This window comes from Anser anser (genome assembly GCF_964211835.1).
Source record: "Anser anser genome assembly, chromosome: 7".
In the NCBI taxonomy this organism is placed as follows: domain Eukaryota; kingdom Metazoa; phylum Chordata; class Aves; order Anseriformes; family Anatidae; genus Anser; species Anser anser.
The window spans coordinates 26,625,947-26,645,872 of record NC_139727.1 but is presented as its reverse complement, the minus strand read 5'-3'; the positions used below and the strand labels follow the sequence as shown (position 1 = coordinate 26,645,872).

Below are 19,926 nucleotides of genomic sequence, written 5' to 3'. Positions count from 1 at the left end.
TATGTTTATTCTTCAGACAGCACTCGGGGGAAAGAGCTTGTGGAGTTACTGCTGGATAGTCAGAACTGAAGCCTTGGACTCCTTTCAGTTACCTCGCAAAATACCCAAGAAAATATCTGAACGGTGTCAGAGAGGTCCATCGGGAGAGTAGAGACCCAGCGATAACGGACCTTTAATCTTGCTCCTTGGTGTTCTCTAGAAGATGCACAAAGCTGAAGAGAATCCCCCTGACAGCAGAGAAATTCTTGCAAAGTATAAAACTTCAGATTTGGGTTCAGATTTGTCTGCCCATCTTGGCAGTAACAGTCTGTGAGGATGACAGGAGAATGTAATATCTGAAAAGCTGGCAGCAGCATGTCACCTTACCTGAATGAGGTAGTTGAAAACCTGTAACAGTAACTACATCTCGGAGGGCACATCCACCTTTTACATGGATCCATCAGAGGTATCAGTGTTTCCCAAAACACATCTCAGGAGCATACATGGTATTTCTTAACATAAGAGCTGGGAAAGGAATGGCTGCTTTGTGTGTGTCGAAGCCTTTTCCAGTACTAGCTGATGTGCAGTCACTAGGAAGGATTCAAAGTCGGAATGGTTTCACGTATGGATGTAGTCGCCGTAGTTCAGGACACCTGAGTTCATGCAGTGGTTTCATGTATGAATATAGTCACTGTAGTTCAGGACACCTGAGTTCATGGCTTAAGCTGTGAGATTTCATGAGTCACGGTGGTGATTAAGATATCTTGGAGGTCTTCTCCAACCTAACTGATTCGATGATTCTGTTTTATCACAGAGGCACAACTATAACTCAGTGGGAATGTTCTGCTGACACAGCCCTCTGGTATCATATACGCAGAGTTCTGTTCAATTTGCGTGAAGGGTTTTTGTTTGTTTGTTTTTTAAGAGAGACTTTTGACCTCAAAGTGCTTTACCATAAAAAAGCAGAGAAACAAACTCCTCAGAAGCGGAGATGAGCAGTGAGGACCAGACTAATTTGTAGACTGCCTTGCAGAAGTCTCCTTCATGGACCAGCTCGAGTGAGACAGGCAAGAAGGAATGCTGCTGCTTTTGAAAATTTAAGTTATAAGATGGTGGACCACATGTGGGTAAAAACGGGGAGCACAGAGAAAGTGTGGTATTGTTGGCCAAAGAGAATTTAACACTGCTCAGAAGGTAAGGCTGTGAGCCTGGGTGACAAGAAAGACCATGGTGTGGACCACAAGGTGATTCAATTCAGTGCTTTCTTGTCTAACATATCAGATTGCTGCTCTCATCAGCAGAGTGTTGGTGCTGGCCTGGAGGACATAGCACAGGTTAGCTTTCCTAAAAAATAAATAAATAAATAAATTGAAGAGGATTTAATCAGACAAGGCACTAATAATTAACCAGTAAGTTAGACATTGAACCTTCCTCTGCTGTTGATGGCAAGGGGGCTGTTCCTGAGCAATTATTCATTGTATCACCCTTGACTTCTGAGCTACTAACTGAACAAATGAGACAGCAGAATCCTTTCAGTCCCTGTACCTTTCCCTTTTACCTAAAAAAGCTTGCGTGACAAAGGAAATCCTGTTCTAGCCTTAGGAGAGCACCATCCCCACCTGACCCTACACCTCCACCTGTCTAAGTAGCAGGGTGATGACTTAGTGGCAGTCCCCCTCCTCAGGAGTGGTCTCCTGGCTGTCTCAGATACCGGGGGTTGCCTTAGAATGGAGATGGAAAGTGGTTTGGGTTTTGTGGTTGGCCGACTGCCGTAGCCCACAGCTGCGTGCTCAGTGAGCACAGAGATGTGGGAAAGGGAGAAGAAAAAGGAGAAGTTGGGAAAATCTCCAGGATCTGCTGGCAAGAGGGTGGCAGAAGGAACCTGGATCCTGGGGGCTTGCGAAGGCCACTGCAGCATGAGGACAGCTCAGCTGCCACACTCGGCAGGTTGGCAGGTCTGGGCGCTGCTGGTGTCCTGGGCATCCCTGCTGGTGGGGCATGTGAGGAAATGCTCCTGAGGCGCCAGTCTTTTCTTGACTTTCTGGCAGCATTCAGCAGGCTTGTTCTGGAAGGAAAGATTTGTTGCACCAAGGCGGTTTCGTGGTTGTGCACAAGCCTGTCTGTGTACACCGGCGAAGGCTGTGATTTCAGAGCAGTGGCCATCTTGTGCAATGACTGCACTGCAGAGCCTGCCGTGGCTCTGTGACAGCAGCTTCCCTTCCTTCTCTTTCTTGGGGCTTCCTCTTTTTCCCTTCCCTGGGGCTTGTGTGGTTTTCCAAGGCCCTTTTGGTCACTGCTTTGGTCTGTGGCCTTACGCAATGGCATCAAGTTGATAATTAACTGTGTGCCATCAGGATTTTATCCCAACACCAGCTGAGGGTGTGTGGGGACTTTTATCCCGCGTATCCACCCAGGACTCTCACAACCGGGCAGAGCGAGGAGAAGGAGCTGCTGTCTTGTCTCTCCTGAACCGAGCCATGTCGGCAGCCCTGGAGAAGTTTTGCGGCTCTGTCTTTTGGGTGAGTGGCTGCGTCGGGGCCCCCATTGCCCGTCAGGGCAGGATGCTCAATGGAAGGGGAGAGCAGTAAATCGGGAGAGCGGGTGTGGAGGACTGCGGCTGCAGTGGGATGGAAACTGGGGATAGGAGCCCTAGAAGTTCTGGCTCTTGTGCTGTGAGCCAGGTGAGGGTCAAGCGATCCCGAGTGACCTGGCTGGCTGTCCTTGCCGTCAACAGAATGCCTCGTACCTCACTCGCCCGGATGCTGACCTGCCGGAGTGCTTCCAGAAGACTGTGCTGGTCTGGATCCCCCTTGGCTTCCTCTGGGTTTTCACTCCATGGCAGCTCCTGCCCATGTGCAGGTCCAAAGAGAAGAAATCATCTCTGACCAAACTCTACATCTTCAAGCAGGTTGAGTGGGGCTGAGGGCGCGTGGAGGGCAGGCTGGAGCAGCCTGGGATGAAGGGGTGGTGAGTGGAAAGCCTCTGGGTTGGAGTCAGGTGAAGAATGGAGATGGGAAGTGTAGGAGAGAGGGAGCAATGGGCTGGGGGTACCCAAAGGGAAGCCCATCATGAGGTGTATCTGGGACAGAGGGGATAATAGGGCTGGGGTGCGCAGGAAGGGCTTAGGTATGTGTCGTGGCCCTTGATCCTGTGAGCTCTTGTGCTCTGAGCTTAAAACGATGGCAGTGCTCCCATGGAAGAGCCCTAGAAGGCTCTCCCAGCCAGGTGTGGGTTGGAGGGGTGCAATGCTCTATGGGGCTTGGTGCTTTTCGCCCCGTTGTGTTGTCTCCCAGTGGTGCCCAGCGCACCCGCTGGGCTGGGTCTCCCCTCACGACTGCTCCCCTCTCCGCACAGGTGCTCTGTGTGCTGCTGGTGCTGACGGCGGTGGCGGAGTTGGCGCTGGCATTTCTGGAGGACACAGGGCAGGACTCCCCGCCAGCTGTCCAGTACACAAACCCCAGCCTGTACATGGTCACCTGGGTAAGCGCTAGCTGGACGTCGTCACCAGAAAGTCAGGATGTGACTGCAGGGACGAGCAGCACAAAACTTCCATAGCACGGGGATCAGGGGGAAGCTGTATCTGCAGGGAAACAGCCGGGGAGATAGGGGCCGGGGAGATAGGGGCTCAATATGTGTGGGAGGTGCCCAAGGGAACAGGCTGAGGGTGGGTGTCTGGCTGTGTGGTGCTCCCTCCTGTTTCCTTACAACTGGGATAGACAGGGTGCCTGTGGCCATGGCTGAGCTTTCTGCCAGAGGCCTTTGTGACCCTTTGCTTTAAGGAAGGCCCCAGGCAGGGCAGGATGGGGCAGTGAGAGCTCTGCACCAGGCATAGCTATGGGCAACGTGGCAGCCGGGCTGAGCACATCAGAAAGGACTTGACTGCTCCTCAGGTAAGTGTTGAGGGCCAGCCCCAGAAACTGGATGCAAAACACTGTGGATTTTTTTTTTTTTTTTATAACACGTCTCAGGCAGGCGCAGCCTCCCAAGGGGTCTGGGATCAGCTGTGCCATCCATAACCAGCTTCATGCCCTGCAGCAGCAAGGGCCCCAGCTGCGTGTCTCAGCAGCCGGGCTGAGGGGTGAAGCTGCAGTAGGGTGAGGTGTAGGTCAAGGAGGGAAGAGTACGGGTTTCACAGGGCTGATAGCACAGTATGGGCATCGGTCCATGGCATGCTGCTCTGATATCTCAGTTTCTCGTGTGTAACCGCTGAATTTTGTGGGAAGAGTTGAGAAGCGCTACAGAATTCCTAGGCAGAAGAGATTTGTGATTAAACTTTTGTGATTGAAGTTTTGTGATTAAAGATTTGGTTTGTGAGTAAAGATTTGTGAGATGGGTCCTCTGGGAAACTAAGGACATAGAGGCTGTTAGCTTGACAGAACATGCACAGAAGTAGCAGATATCTTGTAGAAGTTATGGGCTGTTCTAGCAGTCTTAACAAAGCCATAAAACTTAGGAGCTACACTTACAAGCAAACATAACACCCCAGTTTGCTAACAATTGCTCTTTTGTCATGTCATTTGATTTTACATGCTAAGTTTATGAGAAATTTTAATCCGAGGGGACTGCCCAGAGATACTGCCCTGCCTGGGTCTTAGATCTGGCTTTAACACCAGGTTTTGAGGCAACATTCAGGAGACAGAGTGATGCTCAATATCCATTCCTCGCAGCAAGTCTAAAAATCTAAAAAGAGAAGTAGTGCACTGCTGTATCATCAGGGTGCCTTCAGACCTTGTTGGTTTTTTTTTTTGTGTTTTTTTTTTTTTTTTTTCTGTATGGAGTTTGATCTTACATCTTTCTGAAATAAACCTTTGCCCTGTGCAATTAAGTCCGAAGCTCCTATAGGACTGGCAGCGAGCTCAGTGTCTTCAGGACAGTGAATCCCAGAAGACCATGTGTGCCCATGTCCTGGGACACATGCCCCAAAGACACGTTTAAAGGGCAGACCTAGCCTTGCTGCCCTGCCTGAAGCTCAGACCGATTTTCCTTCTAGTTCCTGGTCCTGCTGATCCATGACACACGCCGGTTCTGCCTGCGCAGGGACTCGGGGATACTTTTCTTCTTCTGGATTCTGTCCCTGCTCTGTGGGATATTACCGTTCCAGTCACTCGTCCGGAGAGCACTGCAGGTCGGGTTTGGCAGGAAGCTGGGTGCTTCCCAACAGTCTGGTTCTGCCCCCAAAGAAAGTTCCTGCAGACTTCATCCCCTGACAAGCCCTCAGTGGTATCACTGGGGTCCCAGTTGCCCTAAGAACCTTGGGGGACTGGAAGAGGCCTGAAGAGGAATTACTCTTTAAATTCACCCACTCCCTTTGAGGAAGCATAAACTCTCTGGGATTATTTTATCCCCTTTTGGACTTCCAGGAGGAGGTCAGGGAGAAGGAAAGAGGGGTGGTGAAGGGAAGCTGAGCCAGGGACTGGAGCAAGTTTTGCAACTGCTCTGTTGGGCCTGGCCTGGTTCACTGTCCTGGGGATGCTCTGCCACTGAGGGCCTGGTGGCTCTGAGACAAGCCCCGAGAGTCACCCTGGGCTCTGCGTTCTTGCAGGACTCAATCTCCGATGTGCCGAGGTTTGTCCTTTTCTTCATTTCCTACGGGCTCCAGCTGCTGCTCTTCCTTCTCTCAGGCTTCTCAGACGTTGCCCCAGAAGCAAAGGAAATTACAAAGAAGGTATGAGGCGCAGGCAGGCGTGGGTGCGGGACTCGGGGTGTCACATCCCGGCTGGCTTTGTGCAGGGCAGGGTGGGCTGCCTCAGGCTGCAGAGATGTCTGTGTGAGGCTGGGGGATGTCAGCAAGGGGCTCAAGGAGATCTGGAGCCTGCAGCCTGGGGCACCTGCACGTGTCCCCAAGGAGGAGGCACTTCTGGCTGTGAGGAGGGTTTCCCTGGGGCTGGAGCTGGCACTGCTGAAACCTCTGGGGTTCCTTAAGGGTTGGGGTGCCAAGGCAATGCTTGTCAGTACCGTGTTCTCAGCACTGATGATGCCCTGTTACCCACTTTTCTTTGCTTTGTACCCTAGAATCCAGAGGTGACAGCCTCCTTCCTGAGCTCCATCACCTTCGAGTGGTACAGCAGGTGAGCAGGGCTCCACGGGAGGTCTGGGCTGGCGAAATGCGGGGGTGCTTTAGCGCTGGGCCAGCGCAGAGAGAGATGTCATTTTCGATGCTGTCTGTGCAGCCTGAGCTCAGACCCTTCCTGCCTTGCTGTGCACTGGCACCTGGTGCACGGGGCCCAGCCTGCAGGTAGCAGCAGTCTGCCACAGCTGGGACATGTGGCACAGAAGTTGCAAAGCTGCTTGGGAGCAGGAGGAGAAGCTGCAGCCATACCAGGCTGCGTGAACATGAAGCAGGGGCTTGGCTGCAGGGAGCTGGGTTTGTTGTTCTTCCCTGTCAAGGCCAGACTGGGTGTGAAAGCTCTCAATTTGCGACACGGACTCTCATGCTGGTGTAGCGCGGGAGACTTGCTAAGGGGAGATTTCTCTGCCCCACAGGATGGTTTACAAGGGCTATCGCAAGCCCTTAGAGATTGAGGATGTCTGGGACTTGAAAGATAAAGACAAGATACAGGTTATTTACGGTACTTTTGAGAAGAACATGAAGACTGCGGTGAGGAAGGCCCAAGCAGAACTGGAGAAACGGAAACGCAAGAAAAGACAGCGGGAAGGTGACCCAGACCACGGGAATAGTATGAGCAAGGCCCAGAGCCAAGACGTCTTGGTGATGGTATGTCCCTTCCCTCACCTGTGGGAATAGTGTCAGCTCCCTGTAGCCCCAGTGCTGGGTTTTCCCCACTTTGATTCTGTGGGGCCATTGGCAAGGATGGGGTGACCCATGACAAAGTCTTTCCAGTCCTCAGGAGATCCCCTTATTTTGAGAGACCAGGAAAGTCTCCATCCTCCTGCCCTACAGAAGGACAGGAACCACCCTCAAGACAAGATAACCTGGTCTGGGGGCTGTGGAGCTGTCCTGGAAGCATCCTTTCAGGTGCAAGAAGCCACACAACCCACCCATTTACTTCTGTGTCGTCTTCCCTCTAGGAGGAGAAACAGCCAAAGAAGAAGAAGAAGGGTGCCAAAGGCCCTCGCAAGGATTACCCCAGGGGCTGGTTGATGAAAACTCTCTGTAAGACCTTCTGGCAGAACCTCCTGCTCTCAGTGGCTTTCAAACTGGTGCACGATGGACTTGTGTTTGTCAGCCCCCAGCTGCTGAAGTGAGTCATTCCTCACTCCCTGTCCATGCACTCTCCTGACCTCGCACCCAGCCCCACCACATTCCTCTGTGCACAGCTCCAACCCCACCACCACGACACACACACCTCTCCCAGTCCCACACCCTGGTGACATTTTGCGCCCTCGGCAAAGATAAGAGAAGGTCTTGGGTTACAGTTTAGTGAAGAACCGAACAGATCTGAGCTGGCTGCCAGCTGCTAAGGATGAAATCTTGCCCCTGACATCCTTCAAAATAGTCTCCCTGAGGCGGGGGGCCCCGGCTTGCTGTGTGTCGAGCCAGTTGTGTGGAGCAGGATCTCTGTCGCTGCCCTTGTGAGGCTGCTCTCCCTCTGTTGGTCTGGAGCATCCTGCCTGGGGCTGTCTTAGGAGGGTGGGTGTCTCATGGCCCACTCTGCCCTCCAGGCTGCTGATCGCCTTTGTGTCAGATGAGGAGGCGTTTGCCTGGCAAGGCTACCTGTATTCCATCCTGCTCTTCCTGACGGCACTGATCCAGTCCCTCTGCCTGCAGCAGTACTTCAACTTGTGCTTCCATCTTGGCACAAACGTGCGTGCCAGTCTCATCGCTGCCATCTACAAGAAGGTTGGTATGGCCCTGTCACCACCCCCGGTTGGCTTTCTCCCAGCTGTGCTGGGGAATCTGGCATCTGTTGCCTGCCCAAGCAACCTGGGGTAAACTGCGTGTTTGATGGCTACCAGGGACCAAGGAGAGGTTTCTGTTCAGAGCAGTGCAACACCTAGGGCAGCTGCCCCTGGTATTCCTGTCCTTAGACATGTTGCTTTGCTCCCAGCGTGTTGCTGGTCCCCCTGTGCAGGCAGTGACAAGAGCACCCATGACCAGCAGAGAAGCACCAGGAGCAGTTTCAGCCTGGCCTGCTAGTACCCTGCTAATGCCCCGCTTCGTGTCATTCTGCTGGCCGCCAGGCTGCTCCCACAGCCCTGCAGTGACTGTTTTTTTCTCTTTCCAGGCACTCACCATGTCCAGCGCCACCCGCAAGGAGTCCACGGTGGGAGAGACTGTGAATCTGATGTCGGCCGATGCCCAAAGGTTCATGGACATGGCCAACTTTGTCCACCAGCTGTGGTCATCCCCTCTACAAATTATCCTGTCCATCGTCTTCCTCTGGGGAGAGCTGGGCCCCTCTGTCCTGGCTGGCATCGCAGTCATGGTGCTGCTCGTCCCCATCAATGGGTTCCTGGTTGCCAAGGCCAAAACCATTCAGGTCAGTGGTGGGGGCAATCTTCTCCCTGTCCTCCCACTCCAGAGGCCTGCTCTTGTTCTCCCCACTCCTTTTCCACACTCCCCTCGCCTGCCTTGTTATGCTGCAGATCTTTCCCAGGCTAGGAAGTTTGACTTGGGCTGGGGGGGCTGTAGCTTAAGCCAGGGGGAGATGAGCACCTGAGATAAGCAGGAGGCAGGTGAGATCTGCTTTGCTATCACGGCTGAACTTGAACAGGTCTGAGTGCAGCCTTGAGGACTGAAAGCAAGGTATTACCAACCATAAAATAAAGCTTTAGCTCCTGCCTCATAGCAGGGTGCTGTTTTTACCAGGATGTCCAGAGTCCCAGGGAGACAACATCCAGCTTCGTTACTTCTCTGGGTTCTGGAGCCTCCCCTTCTGTTCCCTGGGGCAGCCCAGGTGTATTTCCAGGGGTGAGCTCTGCCTGGTTTAGATGCTGACATGACCTGTGGCTCTTCTCTTTGTAGGTGAGGAACATGAAGAACAAAGATGAGCGCATGAAAATAATGACTGAAGTCCTCAATGGAATCAAGGTGAGCAGTGGAGTGCAGACACCTGAGAAGCTGCTGCACCTCTCTCCTTTGTGCACTGTACCAGAGGCAGTGCACCCCAATAACCCTACAGCATCAGAGTTACTGTCTGGCCTGGGGTCTCTGGGGTGGCCAAGTCTCAGTCCCTAAATTCCCTTGTGAAAGGCTGGCTGGGGAGGAGCCCTGGGTACTTGGAACAAGACTTACATCACAGAAAGGGTGTTCCAGGGGTTTCCTGGACAGCCATGGTGGTGAGCATGGTGCCGTGGTGGCAGAGGCTCACAGTGACCTGTGAACCAAGGATGGGGAATGGGAATGCTGTAGGAAAGCACTCTGAGCCATGGGGAAAGCAGTGGGCAAGCAGGCTTCTGAGCAAGGCGCTGGCTGCCAGTGAGCTGGGTGTGAGGGTGGGCATTGCCGTGAGGCCAGCACCTGCTCACCCTGGTTGCCCCACAGATTCTGAAGCTTTTTGCCTGGGAGCCCTCCTTTGAGAAGCGAATCAATGAGATCCGGGCACGTGAGCTGAAGGACCTGCTGAACTTCACCTACCTGCAGTCGATCTCTATCTTCGTGTTCACATGTGCCCCCTTCCTGGTGAGTGCTGAAGGGCCTGGGAAGAGCTGCATCTCCCTGGGAGCTGGGCTTGGGCTGTGTTCGAGGGGGTGGGAGAGATGGGGAACCTCAGCTGGAGTGCAGTGAGGGGGAGCAAAGGGGCACCCGACCACACTGATGGTGGCTTTCTCTGCTGCTACCTGTCCCAGGTGTCCTTGGCGAGCTTTGCTGTCTACGTACTGGTGGATGAGAACAATGTCCTGGATGCGCAGAAGGCCTTTACTGCCATCTCCCTTTTCAACGTGCTGCGCTTCCCCATGGCCATGCTGCCCTTGGTCCTCTCTTCCCTGGTGCAGGTCAGTGCTCACGCGGTGCAGGAGGGTCTCGTGGTACCTCTATCCAAACCAGCTCGTGGGGCTCGGATGTGTGATGGATCCGGGCCCTGGACACCCAGGGATATGTGCACAGGACTCTGCTGGCAATAGGGTGGGACAACACTTGTGTGTGTGACACAGGCTTGGGGCTCAGAGGTGGGGGCTGCTGCTCGGGCGAGGGCTGTGTGTATGGGGTGCTCTTCTTATGGGGCTCCTGCCAGCCTACCCAGCCATGCCATCCTCTTTCTGCCGTGACAGACCAATGTCTCGACGGAGAGGCTGGAGCGGTACCTGGGCGGAGAAGAGCTGGACACCTCAGCTATTCGTCACGACCCCATTTCAGGTAGGCAAACCTCTGTGTTAGTCCCTGTGGGTCATGGGCTGGCCCAACCCTGCTCCGCTGAGCAGTGTGGCCATGGGGCAGTAGGGGCTGAGCTAGTTTGGAGATAGAGCTAGAGAGGTGGGAACTAGACGGAACCAGGTGAAGGGCTGTGCAGAAGGTTTTGGGGGCTGTGCAGGCTGGGTTTGGGGACATCTGGGTTGGGATCAGGGACGAGGCAGCCCAGGGCTTCCTCAGCCCTGAGGTGTCTTTGTGTTGACAGGCAGCGCTGTGCGTTTCTCGGATGCCACGTTTTCCTGGGAGCAGGATGGCAACGCTGCGATAAGAGAGTAAGCGCTCTGTGTCGTGTGGGGCCACAGGGGTGGGGAGAGGGTCTTTCTCCCTTGTATACTTTTAGCTGGGGGTGGCAGTCGCCCCTTGACAGTGCTGCTAGAGGTGCACCCCCCTGAGATGCTCCTCTGGTAGTGCTGCTTACTCCGCGCTCTTGTCTTGCAGTGTCACTCTGGACATCACACCTGGGAGCCTGGTGGCTGTGGTGGGCGCTGTGGGCTCGGGCAAGTCTTCCCTGGTGTCAGCCATGCTGGGGGAGATGGAGAATATCAAGGGACACATCAACATCCAGGTGAGAGGAGCTGGCTGGCACAAGGGGCTGCGGGGCTCACAGGGGGCAGTGAGGCAGGCACTGGGTGACTGTGCAGCCTCCCAGGTCAGGGACCAGGCTGGTACCAGAGGGGCTCCAGGACAAGGACAAGCTGTGGGAGGTGGCCGTGTTCAGGCTGGTGCCCTGGTGATGAACCCCTTCTGTGTCTCTCTGCCAGGGCTCCCTGGCCTACGTCCCCCAGCAGGCCTGGATCCAGAATGCCACGCTGAAAGACAACATCCTTTTTGGGTCGGAGCTGGATGAAGAGAGGTATCAGCAGGTCATCAAGGCCTGTGCCCTCCTCCCAGACCTGGAACTGCTGCCCGCAGGGGACCAGACGGAGATTGGAGAGAAGGTATCTGCTCTGGGCACTGTAACGAGAGGTGGGGGTGAACAACTGTGGGGCAAACACATGCAGCAGAAGAAAGAGCCATATCCCTGTGCCAGCCCAGGGCTCACAGAGGTCCCTTCCCTTTCAGGGCATTAACCTGAGTGGGGGCCAGAAGCAGCGGGTCAGCCTGGCCCGGGCAGTGTACAGCAACGCGGACATCTATGTCCTGGATGACCCCCTCTCTGCCGTGGATGCTCATGTGGGCAAGTACCTTTTCGAGCACGTGCTGGGGCCAAAAGGACTGCTGCAGAAGAAGGTGAGCACTCGTGTCCTCCTTTTTGGGACTAGGCCAGGTAGAAATGACCCTGGCACTGTGTTGGCCATCCAGGGAAGGCTGGGGTTGCTTGCTTGGGACAGAGAAAGGGTCCCTCAGCTTTCCAGTAGGCAGAAGAGTCCTTGTGGATCCCTAGAGGGGTGTGGAGAAGTGAGGGGTGCCCTGTGTCCCCACAGACAGGCAGTGATAAATAGAGGTCCCCAGCTAGAGGACAGAGAGCCTGCAGGGTGAAGGCTGGGGGGCAGGGGTTGTTCTGATGCTCACTACCCTCCAACTGCAGTGCCGCTTTATTGCAGACACGGATCTTGGTGACACACGGTATCAGTTTCCTGCCCCAGGTTGATAACATCGTGGTGCTGGTGGCAGGAGCAGTGTCTGAACACGGCTCCTACAGCACCCTGCTTGAAAACAGGGGGGCCTTTGCCCAGTTCCTGAACTCCTATGGCAACCAGGAGGAGGAGGCTGCAGAGAAAAATACCACAGGTACTGGGAACACTACTGAGCAGGTGAAGGGGCCATGTGTGTGTCTTGAGATTGTGAAAGCCCCATGACCCTATTTATCCAGTCCAGGCCCCAGCTGTGGCTGCTGTGTGTCCTTCCCAGCTGCCCACAATCAGCAGCTCAAGGGCCTTCTGCCAAAGAATTGCATTCAGGTATTACTGTGAACAGCCACCAAAGGATGTCTAATGTTTTACTGTCTTTTTAGGCCATTTATGTGTATGGCTCCCATAGTTTCATGTGGCAACAAGCTGTACACTTTAACAATGCTGGGGTGAGGAAGATCCTTTAGTTTATTTTGAACGTGGTGTTGGATAACATTTCATCTTTGTCAGCTCCCCCAGTCCTACGGAAAGGAGTGGCACCAGGTCAGGTAGATGCTCACCCTGCCAGGGCTCAGCCCTGGCTAAACACTGGTAACGCAGTTGTCCAGCTGAAGCCTGGCTGTTCCCAGTTTGTCCCCACAGGATCCATCTCTCAGCTCAGAGAGGTGCTCCTAAACTGGAGTGACATGTCCTACCGGGTCCTGCACCTCCTAAACTAGCACAGAGCTCTGCGGGAGAAGTCAGCAGCAGGAACTGCCTCCGTGCAGGCCTTTAGCCCTGCTTTCCCTGACAGCTCTCCCTCCACAGCAGATTTCTTCCTCCCCCTGCTGTGGTGGGGCTTGCAGCAGGGTTGGAAGGGGTGTGATGTGTGGCTGGAGGACGCAGCCTGAGCCTGGAGCGTGGGGTGGAGATGAGTGCAGTAGATCTGTGGTGTATGGGATCTTCTCCTCAGTGCCTGACCCTGCCTTCCTTCACCCCTGTGTCTGCAGCTGTTGCTTTAGGAGAGGTTGAAGAGCAGAGTGATGAAACTCTTGAGCCTTGTGTGGAGGAGGGGCCCGATGATGTGGTGTCCGCGACGCTGAAGCGAGAGGCCAGCATCCATCGGAGAGAGTTCATTCGCAGGTGGGGACTCAGCCAGAGCCCTCAGCTCTCTCCCTTGGCTCCTGCATTGCTCTTTAGGAGACCAGGGGTCCTGGGGGCTTCACTGGGGGGATTCTAGCAGAGAAGGGACTGGGAGCCTTCCTGTCTGCTTCTGCCACCACCAGCTAGGCTGGGTAAAGAGCATCTGATCTTGCCTTTACTTGCATCGTTGTGTCACAGCCTCACCCTGTGGTCTTCTCTGAAACTCCTTCTGCTGGGCTGGTTCTGCTTTTGGGGCCAAGGGCTCTGATTTCACAGCTGCAAATGCCTAGGGCTTCCACAAAGCTCATTCAAAGCTGTGCAGGTCAGGACTTTTATCCCACGGGGCTCCAAGGCTAGTGTCCCAGTGCAGCACAGGGCTGGACCCCCGGGGGAGTAGGAGCCATGCAGCACCCGGTGACTAACGGTGCCCATCATCTCCCTGCAGCCTCAGTACAAAGAGCACCAGTTCCTGGAAGAAGCCCCAGGAGGAGCCCCCTAAGAAAGTGAAGGGCCAGCAGCTGATTGAGAAGGAAGCTGTGGAAACTGGCAAGGTGAGGAGGATGGCAAAAGGGTAGGAGGGACAGCATAATGCCCTGGCTCAGTCCTGCAAGACCCTGGCTGTGGCCCAGAGAAGCCAGCTCCAGCTTTCTGTGGCCCCATTGCAGCCAAGTGGCACCAAAGGGGACAGTGCTGCCTGGAGCTGGTGGCTGAGGTGGCCCTGGCTGGGGGACAGGCTGCTAGTGCAGGGTGGTGGAGGGTGGACGTGTGTGGGGGCAGCACTGTGGGCAGTGAGGGTGGAAAACCGAGGCTGTGTTGGCTGTTCCTGGCTGGAACTGAACTGGTCCACAGGTGAAATTCTCCATGTACCTGCGGTACCTGCGTGCTGTTGGCTTGGGGTATTCTTTCTGGGTTGCCATGGGCTACGTCGGACAGTACGTCGCCTACGTGGGGACCAACCTGTGGCTCAGCGCCTGGACTGACGATGCGGAGCGCTACCAGAACCAGACCTACCCCGTGCAGCAGCGAGACCTGCGGATCGGCGTCTTCGGGGCGCTGGGGGTGTCACAAGGTGAGTGTGGGAACACAGGATCCGCTCGCCTCGGTGATGGGGTCCAGCAGGGATAAGGCCTGCAAGGCCTGCAGCCAGCAGTGTCCAGCTGCCTGCGACAGCCTTCCCTCCTGCTCCTGTCTGGACTGGGTACGGATACGAGCATGAAGTCAAAGTAAACTGACCCAAAAAGACTGTTTTGCCCTCTTATGTTGAGGATCGCAGTCCTTTACCAGCTTGGAGATTGTGCCAGTGCCCACGGCCTTCCCAAAGGGTTAGTGTTCTTCCCCTGTGGTGGGACACAGTTACTGGGGCTTTCCAAGAAGATGAGGTGCAGGATTGTCACAGAGGGTCTCTGTGGAACATCTTGATGCCTCATCACTGCTTGATGTGTCCCATGAGCCAGAGGGACTGACAGGGGGCCAGTGTCACACGCAAGCTGGTGCTGACCACCCCGTGCTCTCCTTACAGCTATCTTCCTGCTCTTTGCAACTATCCTGTGTGCTCACGGTGCCGTGCAGGCCTCCCGGATTATGCATCAGCGACTGCTCAGCAACATCCTGCGTGTGCCCATGAGCTTTTTTGACACGACCCCCACTGGCCGCATTGTGAATAGGTTTGCCAAGGTAAGAAAATCCCCAGAAGAAGGTGTTCTGGCTGGTCTGGAGAGCGTTGGGTAGTGGCACATCCCTGCTGAAGTTCAGCACTGCACAAATGCGTCCAGGTTGAGGCCTGGAAGGGAGTAGAAGGTATGGTGGATGCACGGCTGCCTATGAGGTAAACCACATCCTGGGCTATATTTACTAGGAGGAGAGTGGACAGCAGATCCCAGGAAATTATTTTCTCTTCTGCTTGGTGCAAGGGAGGCCATGGCTGGATATTATGTCCTGTTTTGGGGCCACCTGGTCAAGAGGGATGTAGAAAAACTGAAGAGTGTTCTAGCTGGATACCCAGCTAGAAGAGGGATGATGGCCAGCTGGAGACCTGGGTACACCTACGTGGACCTGGAGTCAGCCCTGTCACTCTTTGTTTCTCATGAACAAATATGTGTGTTCCTCATGAACCATATATGTGTGAAATCTTTGGATCCCTTCGTCTCTCTGGGGTCACTGACTGTGTTTCCCTGCTTCTTTTTACGCTCTAGGACATCTTCACAGTAGATGAGACCATTCCCATGTCCTTCCGCAGCTGGCTCTCCTGTTTCATGGCTATCATTAGCACATTGCTCATGATCTCCTTGGCTACCCCATTCTTCACTATCATTGTCATTCCCTTGGGCATCTTCTACTATTTTGTGCTGGTGAGTAACTGGGGCCTGAGAGAAGCTTCTGCCCTGCTCGGAGCAGTACCCTTGTCGCTGCCGGGGTTTGTGCTGATAACTGAGCTGTGTCCCTCGCTTCAGCGCTTCTACATCTCCACGTCACGCCAGCTGCGGCGTCTGGACTCTGTCACCAGGTCTCCCATCTACTCCCACTTCGGTGAGACAGTGTCAGGTCTTTCTGTCATCCGGGCCTATGGACACCAGCAGCGATTCCTAAAGCAGAATGAGAGCACAATGGACATCAATCAGAAAAGTGTTTACTCCTGGATTGTCTCAAATAGGTGAGTTTGCTCCTTGTGCCACAGCACTCTGCATCCAGGGGCCTCTGGTCCTGAGGTAGGTTCCTGAGATGCTGAAGTCTTCCCTCTTTATCTCAGGACATGCTCTGAGGGTCTGTACTGGGGGAGCTTGGGATAGGACCACCATCTGTGGGAAGGAGACCTTTTAGGGTGACTTTTAAATGTAGAGTATGGTCCCTATAAAGTATCAAGAGCCTGGGCAGGTTGGTCTGTGCTGTTGAGGACTGCGATACTCTTGCTGGGTTCTGGGAAGAAGCTGATGCTTCAGGCCAGGTGGGAGTGTGATGGGGGCACTGCCCGCTGTTGGTGTGTGTCTGGCTGGATGCTTTGTGTGTGCGAGGGTTGTGCAGCTGCGGCTCCTCTGATACAGCATTACCAGCACTGGAAGTTACATGTGAGACACAGGGACTGACAGATGTGACGGAAGAGCTTGCAGAATTAGCCACAAACAACACGCTGTGTAGGGGCGGGTACCACATGTATGGTGAGCTCAGGGCTGGGTGCTCAGGGCTGCTGGTGGGATGCTGGTCTCACTGGTGGGCCGTGCTCTCCCTGTGCAGGTGGCTGGCCATCCGTCTGGAGTTCGTTGGGAGCCTGGTGGTCTTCTTCTCTGCACTTCTAGCTGTGATTTCGAAAGGCACTTTGGATGGGGGCATCGTGGGTCTCTCTATCTCCTCCGCCCTCAATGTGAGTCAATGAAGGCTTTTTCTGTCAGGTTTCTGGGAGCGATACCCTGATGGCTCTGGGCTGGCTGCGGGACGCTGCCCTGCATCCAGCTCTGACATGTGGGGAGGGGATTAGCTGGGGGTCTCCCTGCTGGGGTGGACAATCCCTGGGAACCGGTTCGGAGCCAGGAGAGCACACATCCCAGTGTGAGGGGTATGCTTGCTGCCGTGGAGAGGAGCACATTCTCTGTGGATCAGAGACACCGCAGCAAAGCTTTTGAAGGGCTGGGGAAAGGGGGCTATGGCTGGTGAGAGGAAAGATAGGGGCTGGCAGGGATGCTCGTGCCCAGGCTGTGTCCCTGAGCTCTCAGCTGTCGGTGGGAGGTGGTTGTTCTTGCGTCCCGCTGAGCTTTGTGTCATCTGGTGCTGCCGTGCAGGTGACCCAGACACTGAACTGGCTGGTGCGGATGTCTTCAGAGCTGGAGACGAACATTGTGGCTGTGGAACGGGTACATGAATACACGAAGGTGAAGACAGAGGTGAGGAGACCAGGGTGTGGGCAAACACCGGCTGCACAGCTCGGTGCAAGCCAGGACTGCAGGGTGCAGCCCCCTAACACTCCTGTGCCCCCAGGCTGCATGGGTGACAGAAAAACGTCCGCCCCACGGCTGGCCCAGCAAGGGCGAGATCCAGTTCATTGACTACGAAGTTCGTTACCGACCTGAACTGGAGCTGGTTCTTCAGGGGATCACCTGCAATATTGAGAGTACCGAGAAGGTGAGGACCTCTCTGCCTGCGGTGCACCCTTTCCCTAGTGACTCTGAATTGAAGTTGGTTCTGCTCTCTTTGTTCCAGTCTGTGGACTGGGGAGGGATGGTGATGTGGATGTGGTTCCTGGGGACTCCAGAGCTGCAGGGAAGGGACCAAAGGAGATAGTCTGGGAGATGGTGGTTGCAGATGCTTGCTCCCATGCCTGGGTGTGCTGACACTCTGTGGCTTGAGCCTGCATAAGCCCCACTGCTGGGGGAGCAAGGTTCATGGCTGCAGCCAGCACAGGCCCTCAGGCAGTCTGTGGTGCAGACAAGCCAGCAAAGCTGCCTATGGGGATGGCACAGAGGACCAAGACATGGGGAGACAGACCCTGTCCGAACTGGATGTGGGGCTGGAGGGCTGCAGGGTAGAACCAGCTCCACACACCTTCCCATAGGAGTGGAGGGGGAACTGGCAGGAGGCAAGGGGGGACGTGCTGGGGAGCAGGGGGAAGGGAGGGCCACCACACCAAGAGAAGAGCACCTGCCCTGTTTTCTTCAACCCTGCCAACGGGTCTAAATACCTCCTTCCACAGGTTGGGGTTGTGGGCCGGACCGGGGCTGGCAAGTCCTCCCTCACCAACTGCCTCTTCCGGGTGCTGGAGGCTGCAGGAGGGAAGATCATCATCGACGGGGTGGATATAGCGACGATCGGCCTCCACGACCTGCGCCAGAACCTCACAGTCATCCCCCAGGTGAGCCGCATCCCACTGCTGCACGGCCTCACCTGGCTCTGTGCCCTGGGCAGCCCATCCCCGGGTGCTGCGGAGAGCCCAGGGCCTGTGGGCATCCCCTCACCTCCGCCCCTGCCAGGAGCAGGCAGCAGGGCGAACGGCCTGTGGCCAAACTTGGGGCGGGCAGGCCTGGAGCCATCGCCTCTGCGGAATGGCCATGGCCGACGTGAACACGCTGTGCTGTCCCTGACAGGACCCCGTGCTCTTTACCGGCACCCTGCGGATGAACTTGGACCCCTTTGACCAGTACACCGATGAAGAGGTCTGGAAGGCCCTGGAGCTGGCTCACCTGAAGGCATACGTGCAAGACCTTCCCGAGAGGCTGCAACATGTTGTGAGCGAGGGAGGGGAGAACCTGAGGTGAGCAGAGGAGCTGAGGCATGCCCTGTTCCTGTCCCTTCCCCTGGTCCTGGGAGAGAGGGTATGATGGCAGTGGTGGGGTGGGGGGCCTGAGAAGGTCTTAGAAGAGCAGCCCTCGAGCAGAGTGGGTGTGCGGGGATGAGGGCACAGGAGCTTCTGGGACTGAAGGTGAGAGAAACAGGAGTCAGGGCTGATCCTCACTGCCTGGGAGCCAGCCCTTCCCTGCTGGCCCAGAGAGGAAGACGCTGTGGGACGTGGTGCTCGGACAGCAGATGACCAGCTGAGGCAAAGCCAGGGAGGGCTGGGCAGGCATGGTAGTGGGGTCAGGGTGGCGTGTGGGAGTGGGCTCGCAGATGCCCTGCTGGTCCTCAGCACCACCTGTTTGCCTGGTGACTCACATTCCCCACCTCATCCAGCGTTGGGCAGAGGCAGCTCGTGTGCCTGGCCCGGGCCCTTCTCCGCAAAGCCAAGATCCTCATCCTGGATGAAGCAACGGCAGCTGTAGATCTGGAGACGGATCACTTAATCCAGACAACGATCCGGAGCGCGTTTGCTGACTGCACTGTCCTTACCATCGCCCACCGCCTCCACACCATCATGGACAGCAACAGGTACCATGGGATAAGGGGAATGAGGCTCAGGGCTCCTAGGAAGGGGAGGGAGATGCCAGCAGCAGGCACAAGGTTGTAGCTGGAGGGTCCAGCGTGGTTACAATGCCCAGAACAGCAATATACAGAGCCTCCAGAAAAGCAGAACAGAGAATGGGAAGGACGGCCGTGAGGAGTAACATTTTTGGGACCCTTTACAGCGACAGGTCGTAGTGGGGTTGTTGACACCATATGCATTTCACTCCCCAGCACAGGGTTGAGAGCCCTCACCTCTCTCCTGAGAGGTGAACCACCTAACGGGGTAGTAGAAGGAAAGTGTGCCAGCGGGGCTGTAGTTCTGGTGCCAGCAGCACCATTGGCTCGGATTGTGGGAGCTCAGGTGTTCTTGTTCCCTGCTGCCAGGGTGATGGTGATGCAGGCAGGGAGGATTGTGGAATACGACAGCCCTGAGGAGCTCCTTCAGAAGCAGGGCATCTTCTCTGCGATGGCAAAGGACGCTGGCATCACGAACACTGAAACCACCACGCTGTAGGTGGAGCGGATGTAAGTGGAGTGGAGCAGCGTGCAGGTGAGCAGCTCCCTCCTGCTCGGACTCACCAGCCCAGCACCTGGATCTCCCTGCAGCTGGACTGCCTGGGAACTTGTGTCTCTGCAGCTGGGAAGTGAAGGGGAGAGAGTGGCTTCTCTGGCTGTCAGGGACAGAAGATACGGACCTGAGCTGTTACCCTTGCTGCCACACTGCCTTCTGTGCTCTAGGGTCTGGAGCTGCGTAACTTACCGCAGTAGAGAGGGGAAAGTTACATCAGGCAGGGAGACCACAGCCCCTTGCGGGTCTTAGTTTTTGTGTTCATTATACCATGGGAACCTAGCTGAGAGATGCTGTAGCATTGTGGAATCAAATTTACAGCTTAATCTAAGAGTGAATGTTATAATTTATTTACTTCTTGTAACCCTTTCGTCTTCCAACTAAAAGTCTGATTTTAAGATATGCTAAATAAGCCTCGGTTTAGCTTAAAGCCTGGCGAGCGTTTGGGGGAAGCTGGTACGCTGAGGTTATGCAGACACAGATTGTGGGAAGTCCAAATCAAGTGGCACAGG

At 55.3% G+C, this 19,926-nt stretch overlaps 1 protein-coding gene across 2 annotated transcripts; it reads left to right on the top strand.

Moving 5' to 3' along the window:
* Positions 1–1,769: 1,769 nt before the first annotated feature.
* ABCC2 (ATP binding cassette subfamily C member 2) lies at positions 1,770–19,823 on the top strand. Of its 2 annotated transcripts, XM_083843233.1 has the most exons (34): positions 1,770–1,934; positions 2,394–2,498; positions 2,714–2,887; positions 3,334–3,459; positions 4,970–5,104; positions 5,522–5,644; positions 5,992–6,047; positions 6,463–6,694; positions 7,009–7,181; positions 7,603–7,780; positions 8,166–8,420; positions 8,906–8,971; positions 9,425–9,562; positions 9,730–9,876; positions 10,153–10,237; positions 10,497–10,563; positions 10,730–10,856; positions 11,053–11,229; positions 11,354–11,521; positions 11,836–12,022; positions 12,852–12,984; positions 13,430–13,535; positions 13,834–14,053; positions 14,504–14,658; positions 15,177–15,332; positions 15,435–15,634; positions 16,213–16,339; positions 16,755–16,856; positions 16,951–17,094; positions 17,663–17,821; positions 18,054–18,220; positions 18,637–18,831; positions 19,231–19,396; positions 19,484–19,823. In XM_083843233.1, the coding sequence occupies exons 1-33, from the start codon at positions 1,785–1,787 to the stop codon at positions 19,358–19,360; spliced, it is 4,863 nt and encodes a 1,620-aa protein (XP_083699359.1). In that variant the 5' UTR covers positions 1,770–1,784; the 3' UTR covers positions 19,361–19,396; positions 19,484–19,823. The 2 variants fall into 2 exon arrangements, with proteins under 2 accessions (XP_083699359.1, XP_083699358.1); XM_083843232.1 differs by having other exon boundaries at positions 19,231–19,823.
* Positions 19,824–19,926: the final 103 nt, after the last annotated feature.